Source organism: Copadichromis virginalis, linkage group LG7 (genome assembly GCF_057382275.1).
Source record: "Copadichromis virginalis isolate Kocher_CV1m ecotype Utaka linkage group LG7, C_Virginalis_male_GT1.1, whole genome shotgun sequence".
NCBI lineage: Eukaryota > Metazoa > Chordata > Actinopteri > Cichliformes > Cichlidae > Copadichromis > Copadichromis virginalis.
The window spans coordinates 67,118,050-67,141,781 of NC_140624.1; the positions used below are offsets into that span (position 1 = coordinate 67,118,050).

The following is a 23,732-nucleotide window of genomic DNA, read 5'->3' on the forward strand; positions in this document are numbered from 1 at the left end:
GACTGACGTTTGATGGTGGTCTTGCCTTGCCTAACTTTTTATTTTATTATTGGTCCTCTCATATTCACAAATTGACCCATTGGCTTGAATCTCAAGAACTGCTGTTGTGCAAACTGGAGCGCCTGTCGTGCACTTCCTCATCCTTAGAAACTTTATTGTTCTCTCCACTACCACTTAAGCCTTCTCATTTCACCAAAAACCCCATGGTACAGTCTAGTTTAAGGATCTGGTCACAATTCAGGAGTCATTTTAAGTACATCTCTGCATCAGTACACATGCCCATCACACAGAACCATCTGTTTACTCTCATTGATGGTACCTATGATCTTGGCCTTGGTCTTTAAAGTTCTGATGCTGGTCTATAAAGCTCTGAATGGTTTAGGACCAAAATACATCAATGACCTCCTGACCCAGTATGAACCTTCCAGATCCCTCAGGTCATCTGGATCCGGTCTTTTATCAGTTCCCAGAGTCAGAACCAGACACGGAGAAGCTGCATTCAGCTTTTATGCTCCTTATATCTGGAACAAACTCCCAGAAAGCCTCAGATCAGCTGAAACACTCAGTTTATTTAAATCCAGGTTGAAGACTCACCTGTTCTCAGCTGCATTTGAATAAAGCACCAAATCCACACTTAAGCTTAAATTTCAAAACTTGCATTTAACTACTGATTTTATCTACTGTTCTGATTTTATCTGTTTTGATTTTATATACTGTTGTTTGTTTGTTTGTTTGTTAATTAGTTTGTTTGTTTGCTTGTTTTATTCAATTTTAAATCCTGCTTTTTATTTGTTTTTGTTTCTAATGTCTCTGTAAAGCACTTTGAATCACCTTGTTGTTGAATTGTGCTATACAAATAAACTTGCCTTGCCTTGCCTTGCCTATGTACAGTGGAAGCGTCATGGTATTAATACATTTAAGGATCTCTATAAAGATGGCACTTTCTTAACTTTTTTAGACCTGTGTTCAGAAACAAATCTTCCGGCTACCAATCTATTCCGTTATTTTCAGGCACGGCATTGCACTTCTGCTCTCTTCCCCTCCTACCCTCTTCTTCCAAATGTCCAACCGTGGGAGGAATTCTTATCCCTTAAACCCAATAAGAAGTCAATTATATCTTTAATATATAAACAACTTATGGATTTAAATGTCCATTCAGTTGTTAAAATTAGGGGGGCTTGGGAGCGGGAGTTAGGAGTAATTTTTTCCGATCAGCAATGGGAGAAAGCAGTATCCAATCTCCGTTATAGATTATCCAGTTCAAGGTATTGTACAGGGTTTACTATTCAAAGTCTCGTCTGTCTGAGATTTACCCACAAGTGATGGATCAGTGTGAGAGATGTCATGCCACCCCATGTGACCTAGGCCATATGTTCTTTCTGTGCCTAAGACTCCATGGCTTCTGGAGTCAGTATTCAGTTATTCTTTCCAAGGCTCTTGGGACCCAAATCTGCTTGGACCCTTTTCTAGCTGTTTTTGGGCTTCCAGTCAACACTGGTCTAACCGACCCTACACACTTCAAAATATTAGCCTTTACATCACTTCTGGCTAGACGTTGCATCTTACACCTTTGGAAATCTTCAAAGCCACCTTCAGTTTCTTTTTGGTTTAGAGATGTGATGTCATTTCTTAAATTGCAAAAGATAGGCCTTGTGGCGAAGGGCAAATCCAGAGAATTTTATCGTATCTGGGGCCCCTTCGTAAACTATTGCAAGTCATTAAACGCTCTACCAGCTGATTAATATCATCCCCCCCCCCCCCCCCCCCCCATTTGTGTGTGTGTGTGTGTGTGTGTGTTTTGGGGTTTGTTGTTTGTGTTTGTTTTGGGTTTCTTCTTGGGTTTTGTTTTGTTTGTTTGTTTTTTCAATTTTATTTAAGCGCGCGTGTGTGTGTATTATTGTATCTGTTCATGTAAGAAAAACTAACAAATTCAATTCAATTCAATTCAATTCAATTTTATTTATATAGCGCCAAATCACAACAAAAGTCGCCTCAAGGCGCTTCATAGATACAGAGAAAAACCCAACAATCATATGACCCCCTATGAGCAAGCACTTTGGCGACAGTGGGAAGGAAAAACTCCCTTTTAACAGGAAGAAACCTCCGGCAGAACCAGGCTCAGGGAGGGGCGGCCATCTGCTGCGACCGGTTGGGGTGAGAGAAGGAAGACAGGATAAAGACATGCTGTGGAAGAGAGACAGAGGTTAATAACAGATATGATTCAATGCAGAGAGGTCTATTAATACATAGTGAGTGAGAAAGGTGACTGGAAAGGAAAAACTCAATGCATCATGGGAATCCCCCGGCAGCCTACATCTATTGCAGCATAACAAAGGGAGGATTCAGGGTCACCTGGTCCAGCCCTAACTATATGCTTTAGAAAAAAGGAAAGTTTTAAGCCTAATCTTAAAAGTAGAGATAGTGTCTGTCTCCCGAATCCAAACTGGAAGCTGGTTCCACAGAAGAGGGGCCTGAAAACTGAAGGCTCTCCCTCCCATTCTACTTTTAAATACTCTAGGAACAACAAGTAGGCCTGCAGAGCGAGAGCGGAGCGCTCTAATAGGGTGATATGGTACTACAAGGTCATTAAGATAAGATGGGGCCTGATTATTTAAGACCTTGTATGTGAGGAGCAGGATTTTGAATTCAATTCTGGATTTAACAGGAAGCCAATGAAGGGAAGCCAAAACAGGAGAAATCTGCTCTCTCTTTCTAGTCCCTGTCAGGACTCTTGCTGCAGCATTTTGGATTAGCTGAAGGCTTTTCAGTGAGTTTTTTGGACATCCTGATAATAATGAATTACAGTAGTCCAGCCTGGAAGTAATAAATGCATGAACTAGTTTTTCAGCGTCACTCTGAGACAGGATATTTCTAATTTTAGAGATGTTGCGCAAATGGAAGAAAGCAGTCTTACATATTTGTTTAATATGTGCGTTGAAGGACATGTCCTGGTCAAAAATGACTCCAAGGTTCCTCACCGCGTTACTGGAGGCCAAGGTAATGCCATCCAGAGTAAGAATCTGATTAGATACCATATTTCTAAGATTTTCAGGGCCGAGTACAATAACCTCAGTTTTATCTGAATTAAGAAGCAGAAAGTTAGCGGCCATCCAGGTCTTTATGTCTTTAAGACATTCCTGCAGTTTAACTAATTGGTGTGTGTTATCTGGCTTCATGGACAGATAGAGCTGGGTGTCATCTGCATAGCAGTGAAAATGTATGCTATGTCTTCTAATGATGCTGCCTAAGGGAAGCATGTATAATGTAAACAGAAATATGTGAGGGACACAGATTGTATTGTCATTGTAAGCTAATGTACACTTGTCTCTCAATAAAAATATGAAGAAATAAATAAAAAATCGTCCACCTGGATATAACAGGTTATTTTTATCGGAGCTCAGTGACTTCTTATCCGCTACCATGAAGCTGTCTAGAGTGCTTATAGTTTAACATACACGTTGATGATGACTCTGACCCATTCGCCAGAGACTTTATCAACATTATGGATTCTTTTCATTTGACTCAGCATGTGTCCGGTCCTACACACAGCAAAGGTCACACACTGGACCTTGTTTTTTCTTTCGGTTTAAATATTGATTTTATTTGCTCTGAGGACTTTTTTATTTCTGATCACTATGTTATTGTTTTTAGTTTGTCTTTTAATGAGCCTTTGTCCCCCGTCAGACGGATGGTTAGCTCTTGCATCTTAAACTCCTCCACAGCGGAGAAATTTGTGGATGCTTTTAACTTACAGCTATCTCCTCAAAATGGTGTTGATTTCTCAACCAGTCTTTTTAATAATTATTGCCTTTTTATTTTAGATGAAATTTGTCCGGTTAAGACGGGGAGTGTTTCTGCCTCCAAATCTCCTCCTTGGCTAAATGACAGTATTCGTTGTCTAAAACGTGATTGTCGTAAAGCGGAGCACAGGTGGAGAAAAACTCATCTAAATGTTCACCTCCTCTATCTTAAGGACCTTTTAGCTTCTTTTAATAATGCGATCAGAGATGCGAGGGCTGGCCATTTCTCACACTTGGTTACAGAGGCAATCCTAAGGCGCTATTCAACACCATTAGTGACATTGTTACTCCTGCTCTGCCTGTGGCCCCGATTTTTTCTAACGAGGACTGTGAAAATTTTCTCTCTTTTCTGATTGCAAAGATTCATAATGTGAGAATGAATTTTACACACTCAGCACCTGCTATCTCGATCTCTACCCCATCTCGGCCCATTATCTTGGATACTTTCTCTCCTGTTTCACTACCTGAGCTGGTAAAATTAGTGAATTCAGTAAAAGCATCCTCCTGTTCACTTGACATTGTACCTGCATCATTATTCAAAAATGTCTTCCAGTCTATTGGCCCAGTCCGGTTCAGTCCGGTTTTCGTCAATCTCACTCCACGGAGACAGCTCTTCTTAGGGTCTCAAGTGATATCTTGATGAATAATGATGCAGGAAAATGCTCTGTTCTACTCATGTTGGACCTCACATCAGCTTTCGACACAGTTGACCATCACATCCTCATTGAAAGGCTGAAAAATTGGGTTGGTGTATCTGGAACTGCATTAGAGTGGTTCTCCTCTTATCTACATCACCGATCCTTTTCTGTGGCAGTCTCTGATTGTAGGTCATCCTCTACCTCCCTTACTTATGGTCTCCCTCAAGGGTCAGTTTTGGGGCCTTTATTGTTTTTAATATAGCTTCTCCCCCTCCAGCATATAATGGGCTCTTTTGAGGACATTTCTTATCATTGTTATGCTGATGATATTCAGTTGCACGTTTCTTTTATGCCCGAGGATTTATCTAAGCTTCAGCGTCTGAATGATTACTTAGATTTGATCAAACGTTGGATGGCTGCAAATTTCCTCCAACTCAACGAGGGGAAAACCGAAGTCCTCGTATGCGCCCCTGATAGGTTTCTATCGCAGATAGTGAAAGCCCTTGGTCCTCTCTCACTTTATTTTAAATCCTCTATCAGGACTTTAGGTGTCACTTTTGACTCTCACATTGGATGGGCATGTGAATTCTCTGGTTCGGTCTTGTTTTTATCATTTAAGAAATGTGGCTAAGCTAAGCCCAATGTTATCTTGCTCTGAACTGGAGATTGCTATACATGCATTTATTTCGTCACGCTTGGATTATTGTAATTTGTTGTTTATGTGTCTAAGCAAAGGGTCCCTGGATCGTCTGCAGGTTGTGCAAAACGCTGCAGCGAGGCTTTTGACAAAATCCTCCAAGTACTCACATGTGATACCATTATTATCTCAGTTACACTGGCTTCCTGTTGAATTTAGAGTCCATTTTAAGATCCTGGTCTTGATCTACAGAGCTGTGCACGGACTGGCACCTGCCTACATCTTTGATCTGCTACAGCCCGATGTCCCCAGCAGGTCTTTGAGGTCATCTGACCAGGGCTTACTTGCTTTAAAAAAAATACTAAGAGGAGAACTAAGGGTGACAGAGCCTTTGCCACTGTGACCCCGAGACTGTGGAACTCTCTCCCCCAAGCATTAAGAACTGTGGACTCAGTAGCTGTTTTTAAAAAACAACTCAAAACTCACCTTATTAAAACTGCTTTTGGTTAAGTTGTTGCCTGTTTTATTTTCTCTTTTTAAATCTTTTTATAACTTGTAATTTTATGTGAAGCACTTTGTGATTCTGTCTTGAAAGGTGCTATATAAATAAAAATTTATTTATTATTTATTTATTTATTGAGTACAAGAAACTTCATCAAGAGTTGCTGAAACAAAGCAATTCTTTTTATTTGCTTCTCCCAGATCACAAACCTCAACATATACATGAACAATTAAATAAATAATAAACTAAGAACCAAACAGAACATAGAATAATAATCAAAGATTCAGATTCTACAGAAATTCAAAACTCTGGCTTCATGACCCAGGACATACCACATATAGTCGATTATTTACACACACACACACACACACACACACACACACACACACACACACACACACACACACACACACACACACACACACACACACACAAAGAATCCATATTTTTTCCACATTTCCCTTTTCTGTGATGTTTAAACAGTTTTAACTTCCTAGGATCTGGTGTCTACATATGTGGACATCACATTTTGGGTCGTCTAGGGTCAGGTGGCGCCAGTGTCCGGCAGCCTCGCCTCTGTCAGTGTGCCCCAGGGCAGCTGTGGCTACAATGTAGCTGCCATCACCAGTGTGTGAATGTGTGTGTGAATGGGTGGATGACTGAATGTGTAAAGCGCTTTGGGGTCCTTAGGGACCAAGTAAAGCACCTTGAGGCGACTTTTGTTGTGATTTGGCGCTATATAAATAAAACTGAACTGAATTGAATTATACAAATACAGGCCATTTACCATTTACCATTCAAAATACCTTATTTTGCTCTACAAGGGCCAGATGTCCACTTATGAGGCCGTGATACTGCAACTGTTCTATCGAAATTTAAATGTCCTCATATGTGGATCTCATTTTCCTCAAAAACAAAAATCAGGCTAAAAGAAAAAAGCACGTAATTCTTTATTTTACATTCATCAGGTCCCAATCACCCTAAATAGCAAAGAGAAATTCAAAATTAATGCCATGATGGAGTTTGGGTCTTAGGAGCTTAAAGGAACTGCTTGTACATCATAAAAAAAGATTATGACACAAAATCTTGAAAAAAGTTGATAAATATGAAAAAGGTGTGCACATCATTATCATTCTGGTTATTGTATTACGCAGCCGAACCCACCAGTGTGGATGTTATTACCATCATTGGAACAGGGACTGAAGAACAGGTAGAGCTTCTCAGTGAAGGAGCAGTCAGAGAAGGAGTAGATAAGAGCTGCAGTGCTGACGTCATAAAAGCAGACCAGACCCTCGTCGTAGTGGACGTACACGCCCACCTTCACAGGCTTCGACCTCAGGGACAGGTGGACTGCCGGCTCCGTGGAAACTACATACCCATCAGAGCACAAACATAAAGTCCAGAAACCGTTGCTAGAACTCAGCTGGACTTGTCCTTTCACATTATCCTTCCTGGTCACTCCTAAAGTCCACGTAGACCACTTGTCAACCTTGACCTCAAAATAAAATCTTCCAGAAGAGTAACCCAGATTTGATAACACACATCTACAATCATTCCCTTTATACTGGGGGGGTCTGGGGTGAACCGTATCAGGATCAAGCATGGCATAACATCTGTACCACTGGACTCTCTTCAGCTCGTCCTCAAACAGACTCTTCATCTGGTCATTTAGCTTCTTCTCCACCTGACTCACAGCTCTCACCACCATCCCTTCATATGAAGGTGGATGGATACTGGTGTTGGTCCAGTCTTTAGTGGGTGGAACAGCTTTCACAGAAGAGAAGTTGTGGATGAACTGGAGGTGGTCTTCTGAGCTTGAGAGTTGCTCCATCTCAGAGCTTCTCTTCGTCAGCTCAAAGATTTCCTGCTCGAGCTCCTTGATGACGTCTGCAGCCTGTTTCTCTGCTGTTCTCTGCTTCTCTTTTACCGCCTCTGTCAGCTCATTCAGACCTCTCTCTATAGACTCCATCAAATCAACAAAGAACTGAACACCCCCCTCCAGCTCTCTGTCTGCCTCTTCCTTACTGAGCTGCACAGAGCGTTTAACCTCTTGAATCTTCTCCAGTCTCTTCAGGATCATTCCTTGAAGTTCAGCCTGTTTCTTCACCAGCCCTGCCTTCTTCACTTTGTATTCCTCTTTCAGAGGAACAACATCATGGCACTTGTGGTCTGAAACAGAGCACACAACACAGACACACATCTGATCGGTCTTGCAGAACATCTCCAGCGGTTTATCATGTTTTGAACATATCCTTCGTTCCAGGCTCTTAACAGGGTCGATCAGCTGATGTCTCTTTAGGCCTGAAACAGTCTGATGAGGCTGCAGGTGAGTCTCACAGTAGGAGGTCAGACACACCAGACAGGACTTCAGAGCCTTCAGTTTGGTCCCAGTACAAACATCACAGAGAACTTCTCCTGGTTTAGCAGACTGTTGCTCTGATCTCCTCGTGCTGCTGCTGCTGCTGGCTTCCTGCTGAGCTGACAGCTTGAACTGAGCAGCCATCTCAGAGATGAAAGTATTGACATGGAGCTCGGGTCTTGTGTAGTACTTCCTTTTACAGATGGGGCACTCACACAGAGGACTGCTGTTCCAGTGCTGAGTGATGCAGTTCTTGCAGAAGTTGTGTCCACATGGTGTACTGACTGGATCTGTGAACACTTCCAGACAAATGCAGCACAGAAACTGGTCCTCAGACAGCAGACAGCTGGCAGCAGACATGTCCACACTGGGGGGATAAATGGAGAGAAAGGAAAAACTGTAACTGCATTATCGTTCAATAATTCAGCTCACAAAAGTCAGACAATGTGTGGAGGCTATAATTTACTTGATTTCTTTGTTATGTTTTCTTCCTCCTATTCACCTCTAATTTTGGAAGTAGAAGTACAAATACTACTGTTAAAAAAAAGTAATCTAGTAAAAGTTTAAGTACTGTTGTCAGAGTCCAGGAGGCCATTTATACGAACAGGGAACGACCATCTCTAAATCGAGGAGGGGCCTAAGGGTACATCTGTCATGATCTTACAATGCTGTGATTGCAGCCGTTCCCCAACTCTCTGTGAATGGGACTCATGGCCATTGACCAGTGGTTGTTGACTAATAGTCAGGAGAATTTGCATTTTAACGATCATCATAATAATGATGAAGGAACTGACCTCCCAGCCCATTGTTCCTTCAGTGGGCTGGTTTCAGTCACTTGGATGAGTGACGAAACGTTTCTCCCACTGAAAACGTCCAGATGAACAGAATCAACTTTTGGGGAGTCTCACGCTGTGAGGTGTGGTTCCTAGGGGAGGAACCACACCTCACAGCTGGTCTGGGCTGCGGTGTCGCTGCACCCCCTTTCAACTGACGGTGCTGATGCACAGGATGGGGGAAGGGGACAATCCCCAGGTCTTCCTGGAGACCTTCCAGGCCACTGCAGAGGCATGACAGTGGCCTCTGGCGGAGTGGGCGCCACCACTACTACCAATACTGGCGGGAGAGGCTCAGACTGCGGGACCGAGTCTGCCGCCGACGTCGCGGGGGAACTGTCTGCTGGGCCATGCTGGACCTACTGGGCCGGGGTGGGCCTTTCGAGTGAGGTCCCATCATCTCTGGAAATTCCCACCATGGGAGATTTCCCACTGGAGCAGTCTCGTGATGACACCCTACGCTCAGCCTTCGACCAAGTGGTAGACATTGATGGTCATGTGGTGTGCCCTGAAGCCGTGTGGACCTACCTGCGCTTCGTATTGTGGAAAGATAGGTTATATCGAGTGAGTTGTGAAACACACCCAGTTGTTGGTGTCACAAAGCCGCCAAGAAATTATTTTCCAGGCGGCTCACTATACACCATGGCAGAGCATACGGGATATGACAAGACTCTGGAGTGAATAATGACCCGATTTTATTGGCTTGGAATCCAAGCAGATGTGCGCTGCTGGTGCGCATCCTGTCCAGAATGTTAACTTGTTAACCAGCCGGCCATACCAAAAGCACCTTTGCACCCACTCCCATTAATGGAGATCCCATTTTAGCGCATCGGCATGGACCTCATCGGGCCATTTTCTCAGAATGCATACGCCTATCGCTTTGTATTAGTTCTGGTGGATTGTGCAATGCAATACCCTGGAGCAGTGCCACTGCAATTTCTGCAAAGAGTGTGGTGCAGGCACTGTTTCAGGTCATCTCCCGAGTCGGTATTCCGAAAGAAATATTGACTGACCAGGGCACGTTGTTAAAGTCTTGCACACTGAAGGATCTGTGCGAGTTATTGAGCAATAAATTGACTGGGCCCAACGTCTACCACCCTCAAACTGACGGGCTGGTGGAGCAGCTGAATAATAATCATTTTGAGATGCAGCCTGGCATGTTCATGGCCCTACAGGCTTCCTGAACATAAAAGGCAAAGGGAATTGGTTGAAATGCTAAGAATGGGAATAATAAAAGAGTCGATGTAACCCCATCGTTCTTGTGGTGAAGAACGATGGGTCTACACGGTTCTGTGTAGACTATTGCAAAGTAAATGAAGTGTCACGCTGTGATGCATATCCCATGCCACGGGTCAATGAACTCCTTGACCAGTTGGACACTGGATTTAACCAAGGGCTACTGGCAGGTTCCCTTGTCTGCAGAGTCCAAGGAAAAACGGCATTCTCCACTCTGTACCAGTTCAATACAATTCCATTCGGCTTGTTCAGAGCCTCGGCCACATTCCAGCGCCTCATGCACTGGGCGCTGTGGCTGCATGCTGCATATGCTGCTGCCTACTTGGATGATGGGATCATCTATAGCAGGGGTCCCCAATCCCAGTCCACGAGGGCCAGTGTCCCTGCAGGTTTTAGATCTCACCCTGGGTCAACACACCTGAATCACATGATTAGTTCAATACCAGGCCTCTGGAGAACTTCAAGACATGTTGAACAGGTCATTTATCCATTTAAATCAGCTGTGATGGATCAAGGACACATCTAAAACCTGCAGGACACCGGCCCTCGTGGACTGGAATTGGGGACCCCTGATCTATAGTGACACCTTGGTGGAGCATGTGCAGCAGATGGCCGCAAACAAACCTATTTATCATGACTTGACACAATATCTGATTTAAAAACATGAGGACTTACATGTAAGCTTTAAATTTCCAGTTAATCAAACCTCACTGAGCAGTCCTTCCCTTTAAATCTACCTCTCTTCTTCTTTCTCCATCTCTGAAAGAAGTTAGTTCTATTTCTTTTCTCTCCCTGTGAAATACAGCAGCTGGACCTGTAGGGGCCATTTTTTTGTGTTGTTACCTTATGTGTACAAATAGGGGTCACCTTTTGTGTTTTACAGTTTGGTGTGTTTCTGGGAATGTATTTAAGGTAGATACAATTAGCGCCAGGTGTTGCTGTTCGGAAAAACCACACAGTTTGTGACCACTGTTGTGATAAAAGACGTTGGATAAAGAGAGCTGTGCAAGAACAATTATAACTGATGGGATACAATACAAATGTTAAACAGACTAATTAAACATGAGCAGCTACAATACTAAATAATCTGAATCAAACAACAGAAGTGTCTTATTGAAAATCATTCCCACAGAGGAGAGCTGACCTCACCTCACACACCCACTACCTTTTTAAAGCTCCTCTGCCAATCACACAACAGAAGGCAGCAAACTGCCAGGTGACACTTCTTACAATAGAAACGTTGTATTTGAAATTACCTGCCACTTAAAAAGAAAGTAATTCCCTCATGTGCACTCTTCTTCAGTAGGGCTAGCTCGATGCTGAAATACCGTAACTTATGGACACATGCAGTTGTTCCGGTGTTTGCGTCAACAGAAAAACAAACAAACAAAAAACACTGTCCCACTTTGAACCCCTGACTATGGCACGCATCAAAAAACACTCAAGTCAAGTACAGATACCTGAAAATTGTACAAAATTCTAATTTTTTATAATTTTCCCACCTTTGCTTTTGACAGCAACTGAGAGTTTAATTTGACAAGACACAGCACAGAATAATAAACTTGAATTTTGCATCATTGCTGAATTTTCAATCCTTAAATTGAATCTGCTGCACTCACCGCTGTTCTGTAGAGGCTTTGCTGAGAAAGTCTCTCTGACTGACAGAGACACTTGTCTGCAGCCACCTGTTGGTCTGATAAACCCTCAGTTTCATTTCAGGAACATGACGTTGAAGCTCTTCTCCTCTTACAGCCGATTAATCCAGCTCTGTGCAGGGGCAGATCTAGAGAAATTTTCTTAGGCTGGCATGGAAAAAGTATTTTGGAAACTAACTGCACCACATGCAGCACTATTATTTCTCTCAGTCTCAGAGCAGCATTTCTAATTTTGATTGAAAGTGTCAGAGAAAACGGCAGCCTCGAGCGAGCCGGGATATTAGTTTACAGAGGCTGTTAGAATTATATGTCTAACGTTAAAATGTTGGTGACACAATAATTTCATCCTAATGGTACTGACATATTCATAGGGTTCATTTTTGAGACAATATATCATGAGGTAGTCATGATTTTGCAAATATTCCACCTTGGAGTGCAGTTTGCACAAATTGTTTTAAAAATGCACTCAGCCTACAAACATTACTGATGAGTCAAGATCTGCACAAAGTGACAGAAACACTGAGCAGCTCCACATTTTATTCTTATTGTCATGTTTGTCCTATTTGTCAGGTGACAGAAGAACCAACACAAAGCTCAGAGAGTAATGGTGACACAAGATCACAGGTGGAATTGGAGGATGACTTGATGGTTCATGCCTGTATTTGAAGCACATGTGTGGCTGCATGTATGTGGAATGTCTCACTGTTATTCATCAGGTGACAGAGGCAGCTCTGCCATGTTGTAGCTCAGAGGTGAAGAGGCGAGGTCACAGGTGACTGACTGATGAGTTGGTGCTATAGATTAACTAGTATTTATTATCATGACAATTGTTAGGCTGCTGACGTAAATTGATTCATTAGTGTATATTTGACAAAGAATCTGAATTGACATGTCTCACTTTTTATATGGCACGAATCAATGTGTCATTTTATCAGGTGGCAATATGTCCTAGTGCAGTCAGAGGGAGGGGAAGAGCCAGGGCCAAAGGTGAGGCACATCAAGCACAGAATAATAATTTTAATCTGAGGATAAAACGCAGGTACTGAGGCTGAAAGAAGCTTCAGTGCTCTCAGAAGACTAAAAACATGGCTAAGGTCAACAATGACTCAAATTTAAACAATGCTGTGTGTCCACCAGGAGACACTGGACAGTATAGATGTAAAACCAATATGCCAGCAGTTTATCTCAGTTAACGAGAGGAGCAGGCATGTGTTTGGCTCCTTCACATAGTCCACATTGAGTTGTTGTGGGACACCAGTAGTCCGTGTCTGTTGCTGTAACAGTAGCTCATGTTGAGAATAAAAAATCCCAGCTCACTGAGTTGATCGGGGCAATAGTGACTAAAATGTTGCATAATTTTGCTGAGAGATCTTTTACTTTGTGGTAATCTTAGACGAGTAGTTTTATGGACAAAAACCAGCAGGTCACTCAGTGTTTCCTTAGTGCTAATGTGTCAGAGATGTTGGTGTAATGTAATTGAAGTAATGTTGTTAAGTCCTTCAAGTCATATTCTTTTATTGTCATGACTGTATTTTAAGCTATTTTTATTTTTGTATGATACCTGATTTATATGGAATATGGTTGAAGTAAACTAAAGCCTGAAATACTTAGTCAGTCATTTGTTTAACAGTAATTTAACATTATATAATTCACATATAAAACTATGAATTGTAATTTTAAATGCCTTAAAAGCATGTAGAATAGCATGTGTAGGCAAGTATAATTCTCCTTTTTTTTAATCAAGAAGCAAAGACAAAAAGGAAAAAAAAAGAAACGGGGCAGAGTTCGGTGGTTGAATCATCCGTCCCCACCAACGCCAAAACCAAATCTACACCCTTGCCAGGAAGTATAAAATCCAGAAAGCTGCACAACGTGTGGTGGCTGTCAGGAACAAAAATGTAAACGTAATGTTTGATGAGTTGTTGGGTTAACCCTGTGAGGTCTAAAATATAATTGGCCATTCTAAATTTAATCTTACATTTGTAGTTCATCTTCAGATGGTTTTATTTTATTTCATTTCATCGTATTTTTTTTAACCTTGCCTTGTTTGGTATCATTCTTTTCAGCTCAACCTCACATGTCTGAATTTACAGTTATTTTTTCACTGTGTTGACACAAGTGATCCGAAATCACACGAAAAAACATAAACTCTTAGTCGTTATATATTGTTTTACTGTAAAAACTTATATTTAATTTTAATTGTTGCTGAGCTCAAAGTGTTAATGCCACCTTATTTTAATTTAATAATTTTAGGGTAGATCTGCCCTCGAGGCCACAGACCTGCACACGTCCATTTTTGCTAACATGAGTCCACCTGCACTGGCTGTGAAATCTTGATCTTTTGCTTCCACTCAGGGCTCTGTGGTGCAATGGAGAGAGCATTGGACTTTTAGAAGAGCAAAGAGGAAGTAAGTCAAAGGTTGTGGGTTCGAGTACCACTTGAGTCAATTTTTATTAATTAGCACTTCATTGGTTCAGTGATGTGAAAGTGCCTTACCAATACTGTCTAACTCACCCTCTTTAGATCTGCCTGCAGCCTTGTGAACAGCCAATCATGTTATACATGTGACTCATGTAGCTGTTTCACTTGGCACTGCTGAAGATATGTGGTACAGTCACTGAGCTTCCTTTTTAATTTCAATTAGTCAGCTTAGTTAACCACTAACAGTAAATATGTATTTTACATGTAAATCAGGAGTTGTGTTTTAAAACCTTTACACATTTTCAGAAAAACATATGACTGCATCTACTTTTAGATCATCCAGGGACCCCTTATGATTTGTTTCTATGTCCAGTTTATATGTGGAGAATCTAATGCATCAGCAGGGGTGTTGACTATCTTAATCTCAGTTATCTAATGAATTCATCATATTGACTCATCTCTAACACAGAGTAAAACTCTACAAAAAGTTTTTCTCAAAGTTTCCCAAGCAAGCATTTTGAATCAAAAACACACGTTCCAGTTTCATGTCATTTTTGTACTCCATTTATGCATGAAAAGGAAAAACATGAGCCGCAGTCATTTACACTGGAGCAGAGCATCATGGAGGACAGCCATCTGTGAACATCACACTCTGATGCTGGAGAACTTGAGATGTATATTTAAGGTTTAAAAACAAGTTCAACTGTGCTTCACTGTCAGATTCTATCATGCCCTTCTGTGGCTGCAGGCTGCTGTTTGGGATCATCTCCACTAGAGGGTGTCTTGAGCGAGCAGCTGCTTCTCACCTGCTCACACACAGTTACACACAACAAACATAACATTAAAAAACCCCAAACATTAACATTATGTTGGTGCTGGATTTTTTAAAAAAGAGATTTGAAAACATAAGGACGGGCCTTATGTTTCAAATATGAATTTTCAACCCGTACCTGCTCGGCCATTCATACCTCAAAGTAATCAATCAATAAATAAACAATCAAATGACAAACTGAGCTTCAAAGGGCTCTGTGGCGCAATGGATAGCGCGTTGGACTTCTAGCAAAGAACAGAGGAAGGAATTCAAAGGTTGTGGGTTCGAGTCCCACCAGAGTCAGTGCCTGTAATTTAAGTTCTATTAATAAGCACTTCAATTGATCAGTATTGGAAAACAGCTTTATTAAGGTGGTCAGGTCAAACACAGACCCATCACTCACATAAACAAAATCATTGACAGATTCTATCACGCCCTACTATGGCTTCAGGCTGCTTTTTGTGATACCCTCCACTAGAGGGCATCTTCTTAGTGGGCAGAATTACTCTGCTTTATATACAAATACTATATTTTATGTGAAATTAACAAACTGTTAAACAGAACCTGCAAAGTAGAACCTTTGTGATTTACACAAACAACTACTAAAGCTGCCCCTAAAAGTTGAAGAAATGCAATCACACCAAAGAGAGAAATACAGCCACACTTCTCATCAGTGTCTCTCAGAACTTTTTTTTATTTCCCATGCATAGTTTGGATGAGTGTAGTGGAACTGAAATGAAAACATGGACATAAAAGTGTTGACATTCATTGTGATTTTCTCCGTTACAGACATCAAAGAAATCATTAAAAAAAGGTTTACAATTAAACAAAGAAAGGTTTTATTCAAGGTTTAAAATCTTTCAGAAACGTCCTTCAAGGTAGAGCTAGGATGCATTCTGGACGGGAAAAAGTGCCGTAAAACATAAATACGTTACCAAAAAAAAAAAAAAAGCAGCTAAAACTAAAACATTCAGCACGTTTTTATACAACAGTGCAACGAAAAGGCGGCAAGATCTAAGGGTGGTTTCTCAGCACTCAGTTCCTCCATTTGTAACTAGGTGACATGACTGCAGCTACCAAAAACCTTTAGTGCCAGGAACGTCTTTCAAGGAACTAAAAGGTCCATTAGATCATTGGGTTTCTGCATTTCCACTGTGGTGTGAGGACCTGTGACGATTAAGAAAGTCAGGCCTCTGCATGGACGCAAGGAAGCTTTTACACGTCATTCCCCAAGCTGCAGATTATACAACAATGCAGACGACAATGGCATGTAATGTGAGGGACAGGGGACTGCATAACAGCAGTCAGCGTTGAAGAGATTCAACGATACTGCTGTTGCTCGTGATTTACAACTTTGCAAACAGTCACTGAAGGCATGAGCCGAGAAATGCTCGACCAAAATGAAAGCAAAATGATTTTAAAAGCTTTTGCAGATGCTGACATAGACTAGCTTAAAATGTTAGGAATAGTTGACCAATCATAAAAGTTCAGAAAGCAACTACCCAACCCCCAAAAAAGCTCAGGAATTTTTTGGGGTGGGGCTACCTCCTGAACAGGGACTTTCAGAGTTTAAAAAAACAAACAAAACCCCTAGAACTTAGACCCTAGTCCCAACAGTGAAAACACCCTGAGCTCCTCCAAAGGTTCCTGCAAAGTTCCTGCATGTTCTTCTCTCTACTTCGGGGTGGCTGTAGCTCAGGTGGCAGAGCAGGTCAGCCACTAATCAGAAGGTCGGTGGTTTGATCCCAGGCTGTCTCCTGGCTGCATGCCAAATATCCTTGGGCAAAATACTAACCCCATGTTTGCCTACTGGTGGTGGTCAGAGGGCCCGGTGGCGCCAGTGTCCGGCAGCCTCGCCTCTGTCAGTGCGCCCCAGGGTGGCTGTGGCTACAATGTAGCCGTTGCCTGTGTGTGAATGCGCTATACAAATGCAGGCCATTTACTTTTAAGACCACAGCAGTGTGATGAGTCTGGTGCACTGGTGCTCCAAGCTAAACAGGAACAGGTAATGTCTCCTAAATTTAAAAAGAACTGGAATTATGAAAAATTTATCTATATGATATAATCTTAAGTATGGAAACCACCGAGTCGGTATACGTATCCTTTAAAACTGCCCTGGTCGATCATTTTGTTCTACACTGTGTTATGTTACTGTTTTGGTCCAGTGTCTCTGAAACAACATCTTTAAAAAAACAGAGACCAACTACAAAAATGTGGATATTTAGAGGCAAAAAAAGTTTCTGAGGAGATTCTGAAGAAGAACACAGCATAAAAAAGGGTTCTGCTTTTAGTTTTCTAATCTTGCTGTGACTGCAGGATGTAAATAACTGCTTTGCCTTGTTTCTTACATCTTTAAAGGTTACTTATGAGAATTTTCCAGTGACCTCTGACCCCCAATATGATGCTCCTTTAGCCCCTTTACACCCCCAGGGTGTGGTTAGGTGCACGTTTTCCCCCTGAATTTGTAAACAGCTGAAGATTCTTAAAACCAGGTGATCCACTGCTTCCCTGCAGAAAAACCCCTTCAGTGTGGACGGACGCACAAAAAGCTTTCTTGGTGATATTACACCTGTTCCATTAACATCTTTGCAGCTCCCGGGACACCAATCAATCGGACCAGGTCCAAATTCTACTACTGCTTTAGTTCCACATACGTGGACTTGTGTCTGCGTTAAATGCAAAAACACAATCCAAGTGCTGTTAAGAGCATGCCAAACCAACAAGTTGGCAAAATAACCACAAGCTTAAAGTCGTGAAGAAAACCATGTAAACACGGGGGATCGTGACATTAAATGGCTCCTGAATTTCTGAATGAGGCCCATTTTCAGTCATCTGGAACCGTCTGCGAGGGGCCGAAAGCTGCATCTTAAAAAAATACTTAATGCGTGGACGAGACCTCAAACCAGTCGCGTCAGGATCACAAGACAGACTGTATATAAAGATGGACAACTCACACTGTCAAAAAAGTAAAGTGAAATTTGGCTGAATATTTAAGGAGTCTGTGAAAACCAGGGATGATTTTAGCTCTATTACTTTACATTTAGATTTGTTTCTTGAAGACCTGGCGGTGGGGTTTGTTAACAGTCTGCTATTTAAAACTGTACTTTTAGTGTCGCTTGAAAGTCTGAGTCGGTTTTAATGGCTCACAATGAAAAGAGCTAAAATCCTGAGAGATGCTGGGGGGGGGGAAATAAACGCTGTGATGTAGATGCAGATTTTTACCCCTCGGCATCTACAGGTTAGTTTGCATCAAAGTCGGAAAAATAAAAAGTAATTCACAGTTCTAGGTAACACTGTATTGCAACTGCAACAGCAGCACGGGAACATCTGGTGTGTCTGTGTACAAATGAGACACACACACACACACACACACACACACCACAGCCACAACATATGGTTATATGTGCTTACTTTTCTTTTGTGAGGTCTTACACCAACATGTGACTGTTCACTGTTTTGCCTTCATTGCCGGAGAGAAGTACAATCGTAATAATAAATATGCCTTAGTATGAGAGTGAAGTTTGCAACAAATAATGTAAAGCTGTGTGTGTGTGTGTGTGTGTATCTGAAGACAAACGTCTTACTGAAAATGTGGATTTTCGTGTAACCTAAAAATGTGGAAAGCTTTGTCACTCTCACCAAAGTGTGAACGCAGCAGCGTCCAACGAGCTCCCTTCAATGTTCGGACGTGACGGTCTGGAAACAAACAGCTGTTCTGCACGAATCGTGGGGTTAAAAACAGAAAGACAAAAAAAGAAAAGCTGTGCTGGTTTTCAGACGGCATCGATTACAGCCCACATTAACAGAACGAGAAATACTAACATGATAAAGTTCAGTGTGATCCCAGTGATTACTGTGAAAAGATATTACATATCTACACTTAGAAAATTCACTTCAACACACCCAGATCCAAACAGTTCTTTCCACCAGTATGAAAAATATACAAATAAAAAATACAAATACTCTCGGACACTAAGTAGGTAGTTTTCTGTTGACATGAAATCAGTGATGACTAAAAGATAAATATTTCACATCTTTTTTCTTCTTCCTTGCATTTTTTTACAGAGAAAATAAAAATTTGTGTGTATGAAAGGAAAAAAAAGTCCCATTTTGAAATATTATCCTTCAGTAATAAGTAACATCATGATAGCACATATCTGTGTGTCAGCTAAAATGCCTCAGCTTCTCTAGTAAGCAGAAAAGAGCCAGTGTTGAACCCAAAAGCATAGAATTCTTTTCTTTTCAGACATCATACACTATGCACAGATAATAAAAACATCAACAATGATCAAGTCTTTTTTTTTCCACACAAGAGAAATGATTCCTCCGTTTAGGTCTGGGAACGTAAAAGAGCTCAGGGGGCGGGGAAACACTGGAGATGCACTATCATCATCATCATCATCATCATCAGTCAGAATGGAATTACTGCCATGAAAAGCTCAGTTCAGAGACAGAAAAAAGGTTTTGCTGACATACATCTATTTAGCGTCCCATAATAACACTACTGTGAGGCGAGGGTGTGGTAAGTGTTGAATCAGCGACTGGTGTACAAAGAGTGATCTTCGGGACGAGGGCACACCAGTGTGCAGGTAGCATGTGTCTCAGCTCTTAGTGTACTACACACTTTGACCCAAAGGAGGAATTTCAGTTTCTGTATGTGAGTAACACCACCTGGGAATTCTGCTCTGGAGGAGCCAGGCATCGGGCCTTGCCAGGTGAGTAACAGTCATTCACTGTCATTCGTGGTGATGCCAGCCGAGCACCGTTTTGGCACCTATGTGGGACACTGGCGGGGGAGGAGGAGGACCCTCTGAGCCATTTAAAACTTAGTGAAGGAAAACTTCCGCTCAGAAAGATGAAAGGGAAGGGAAAGATCAAAAGTGTCTTAGCTCACTTAACATGTTCGGCACTGTGGGAAGAGCAGTAGTATTTCTTGTGAGCTATGAACGTGGAGAGGCTGCTGAACTTGATGTTGCACAGCCGACAGAAGCGCGAGTTACCGTTCTGCACAGGGGAGATGACTGGGGTGGTTTTAGGACTGACGCTGGGTACAGGGATGTGGGAGGCCACAGTCTGGGCGGCCTTGTCCGGAACGTGTGACGATCCCAGCTTCTCCCTCAGGACCTCAGGCACAGGTGACAAAGTCAGAGACGGAGCCCTTGGGGGAGACACAGGCAGAGGAGAACTGGCTAACGGTGATCCGCCCCCGGCGGAGGGGCTGCCGTTCACCAGGGGCGAAACAGGGGAAGCGGTACCACTCCTACCCTGCCCGTTGATGCTGTCTCTGTGAACTCGAGAGACAAGTCTGGCCTGGTTGGTTGGAGTAGCTGAAGTCGCTGCAGCGGCTCCATCCCTGGGACTCAGGCTCGGGCTGCGGCTCGCTGTTCTGCCCAGATGGGGCAGAGTCTCCTGGGGTGGCTGAATGGTTACAACCAGCCCGTGGGTAGTCTTGAAATGGTCCATCAAGTCACCAGCAATGGGCCTGTTGGGACAGTATGGGCAGACCAGCTGAGCAGAAGCCGTGACCACGCTTTTGGCTCCAGCTCCTGGAGAGGCTGCAAGTGTGGTATTTGTATGCGAAGGAGATGCAGCATCCGAGGCGGGTAAGGCAGAGGTGTGAGGACTGGATGACGTGCCCTGAGCCTGGGCCACCCACTCAGCTGGGTGAGCTTTATTCTCCACAGGGTGCAGGAGATCCGAACGCTCCTGCTGAGGCCTGCTTTTTGGAGAGGTGGAGGCTGATCTCTTGAGCCTGTGAAGCTGCTCCAAAGTGTGGGGTTGGAGGGTGGTGGCAGGGCAGTAGTATGTTTTATGAGCCAGGTAGTTCTCAATACTGTTGAAACTGATGCTGCAGGCTGTGCACTTGTGGTAGTCGGTGAGAGGCAGGGCTGGGAGAATGCTGCTGCCGCCGCCGCTGCTGCTGCCGCTGTGCCGTGGAGCCTCTCTGAGACGGGGCCTCTTGCTCAGGTCGATTGGGCCATCTCCTTCGGGACTTGAGCCACCTGCACCACTGGGAGAGACTTCCTGCTTTACTACCAAGCCCAGAACCGAGGGGGATGGAGCAGAGGCGGCGGCAGTGGCTGCCGCTGCTGCTGCTGCAGCGGCAGCGTTAGCTAACGCCTCGGTTCTTGCCATGTGAATCTCATACATCTTCTTTCTTTTGCGTGTTCGGATGGGCTGCGGAATGAAGGCGGCTGTGTTGGTGGTCTTGGCCATGTGTACGGCTCTCTGGTTGGACGGGTCGTGGCGCGACGCACAGTAGAAACGTTTGTGGACAGTGTAGTTGTCGTGACGGCTGAAACGGATGTTGCAGGCTTCGCAGAAGGTTCTGTTGGGATCGTCGTCAAGGTCCTCTGTGGAACCGCTAGCAGGACTCTGGCTGCCTTCACTTGCTCGTCCTCCTCCGCCTCCTACACTCATACCAGCACCTTCCCCTTCAGAAGAGGACGGGACTCCCTCTGTCCCCGCTGGAGGTTCAGTCTTCACCTCCAGCACCCTCCTGGATTCTGCTGCTCCACTTCCTGCAGGAGGCTCGGAGTCAGACGGCGAGGCAGAGGCGGCCCTACTTGATGCTCCGCCCTGAGGAGATGCAGATGAGCCGCGTGTGCCAGCAGAAGGCGCGGCGGCCGAGGCTGCGTCTCTAGTCAATGCGGGGCCCGAGGCTGAGGATGCACCTTCGCCTTGATGCCTGCTTGAGCAATAAAGCCTCTTGTGTGCATAGAAATTGTTGATGTTATTGAAGGTGATATCGCACTCGAAGCAGGTAGCTCCTTTGTGAGGTGGAGTGGCTGTTGCCGTGGGTGCAGTCGGTCCAGAAGGAAAGAAGGCTGCGGCGTTGTTCTGGGCGACCGTCTGGCCCTGCTTTAGGCGACTGTGGACCATCTCTGACATTTTAGCCAGGATCTCCGAGGCCTGAGGCAAGATGGCTGCCTCGGGGTTAAACATGTACTGAGGCAGGAACAGCGCTCCTCCTGGAACAACTGAGCCTGCACCTCCCATATGGGCGGGGCTAGAACCAGGGGTGGGACTAGTGGGTTCTGCCTTCACTGTTGTTGTAGCTGGACTCTTCGGTGAGTTCGATGTTTGGCTGGAGGAGGTCGTTTGCGCCTCTTTTATGTTCCTTCCTGCCTCTTGATCTACCTCCTCTCCACCCATCTCCTCCTCCTCCTCTCCATCCTCCTTAATCTCCATTTTCTGCTCTTCTGTGTCTGAATCTGAATGAGGCTCCTCTTTGATCTTTAACTCCATGATCTGGTCATCAGCAGGACTGCAGTCTCGAGGCGTGGCTGAGCCTCCGTTTGTGCCTGGACTGGATGAAGCTAGGGGTTCCTTCTCCTGGGGAGACGGTTGGGGGTGGTCGACCGACGATGGGGTACTCTGACGAGGAGTAGGGCTTCTTTCAGCTGGGACCCTGACTTCCAGGTGAGTTCGTACATGTTGCTGGAGCTGAGCAGGTGAGTCAGCGTTGTGGCCACAAACTTGACACTTCAGCACAACACCAGAGTCTCCTGGACTCAGACCTTAACAGGAGAGTCAAGGTTAGTAAATTAAAACAGTCGCTTACATTTGAATAGATTATTCAAATTTTATTCAAAATCTCAGATTACTCAGATTAAACATGTCCAAAATTTCCAACAATCTCAGGAGGGTTAAAGGACAAAAAAGGGCCAACGTGCCGGCTTTCCAGCAGTGAACCTTTTAAAGTTACTGCTACGTAATCCAAGTATAAAAAATAACAGAATATGACGGAATGACTTACCGATGGACAGGGGTAGCTTAGGGAGACCTGGCCCCGGAGAGTACACCTCACTGCGAGATCCAGGCTGGCAAACCATGTGGCTGGTGACCAGATGGCTGTAGAGGATGTCCCTCGTGGTGGAGACGAAGCCGCAGCCGTGACACACCCCGTTCAGGGTGTCCGTATGGACCTTAAGGTGCCGCTCACAGTTCGCTTTAGTGGTGAATGCTGACAGACAGATGAGACAGACAAATGGACGCTCGCCTGTGGAAGGATGGAGAAGGATAACAGTCAGGCCCAGATGCTCTGACCCTTTGTCTTTTATGCATAGATATAAATACTGCTCTCACCACTGTGTGTGCGCATGTGAATCTCGAGTGAGCTGGCACTGGGGCAGCTCTTGTTGCACTGTGGGAAGGGGCAGATGCGTTCATTGGGGTACGACTCCTTGGGTTTGTCTTGTGGAGGGGAGGAAGCTGCAGCTGGCTGCTTCTGACGGCTGGCACAATAGTACATAAGATGGGCCTGCAGGTTCCTCTCACTACGGTACCAGATCCCACAGTCCTTACATGGGAAAATGTCCTCTGTTCAGCAAAAACAAGTACACACCAGCTAGTCAGTCAAACACAGACACAAATATTGGTTCAAGAACCTGAAAAGCGCTGGTTTAATTAGCAAAAGTAAGGATGAGGTTAAGTTTGCCTGCTACAGTTATACAAAGTTTTAATTGTAGTCTAATTGTAATCTCACAGACTTGTGGTTTACAGTTTTGAGATATGTATACATTTTCAATTACTATAGACTATTTCCAAATTTACTCACTTCATTATTTAAACCAGTTCAACTGCTCGTCAACACACCAATATCTAGTCGGCCAATCACATGGCAGAAACCTCATGGATTTAGGCATGTAGCCATGGTTACATCAACCTACCGAAGTTCAAGTATCAGAACCTCTGATTTAGTGGGATTTTCCCACAAAAACATCTGTAGTTTAAAGGGAATCCAGCACATTGTTGCACACATGTCTGAAGGAAAAAGGAGGTCCAACCCGGTACTACCCAGGTGTACCTAATACAGTGGCAGGTGTGTGTGCACACC

At 43.7% G+C, this 23,732-nt stretch overlaps 2 protein-coding genes and 1 non-coding gene across 3 annotated transcripts in view; 1 reads left to right on the plus strand and 2 right to left on the minus strand.

Moving 5' to 3' along the window:
* Positions 1–5,808: 5,808 nt before the first annotated feature.
* Positions 5,809–11,687, minus strand: LOC146706677 (E3 ubiquitin/ISG15 ligase TRIM25-like). Its single transcript, XM_085464886.1, has 2 exons — positions 11,625–11,687; positions 5,809–8,303 (listed from the first exon to the last, which is right to left on the minus strand). The coding sequence occupies exon 2, from the start codon at positions 8,294–8,296 to the stop codon at positions 6,716–6,718; it is 1,581 nt and encodes a 526-aa protein (XP_085321012.1). The 5' UTR covers positions 8,297–8,303; positions 11,625–11,687; the 3' UTR covers positions 5,809–6,715.
* Positions 11,688–15,062: 3,375 nt separating this feature from the next.
* zfpm1 (zinc finger protein, FOG family member 1) overlaps positions 15,063–23,732 on the minus strand; it is a 109,467-nt gene continuing 100,797 nt past the window's right edge. Inside the window, exons 7-9 of the mRNA XM_085464887.1 lie at positions 22,982–23,215; positions 22,653–22,895; positions 15,063–22,413 (exon numbers count right to left, since the gene is read on the minus strand). Of these exons, the coding sequence (XP_085321013.1) occupies positions 19,784–22,413; positions 22,653–22,895; positions 22,982–23,215 (3,107 nt within the window). The 3' untranslated portion in view covers positions 15,063–19,783. The remainder of the gene's footprint in view (positions 22,414–22,652; positions 22,896–22,981; positions 23,216–23,732) is intronic.
* trnar-ucu (transfer RNA arginine (anticodon UCU)) lies at positions 15,105–15,196 on the plus strand. The gene is given in 2 exon segments: positions 15,105–15,141; positions 15,161–15,196. It is a non-coding gene; the product is annotated as a tRNA-Arg (tRNA).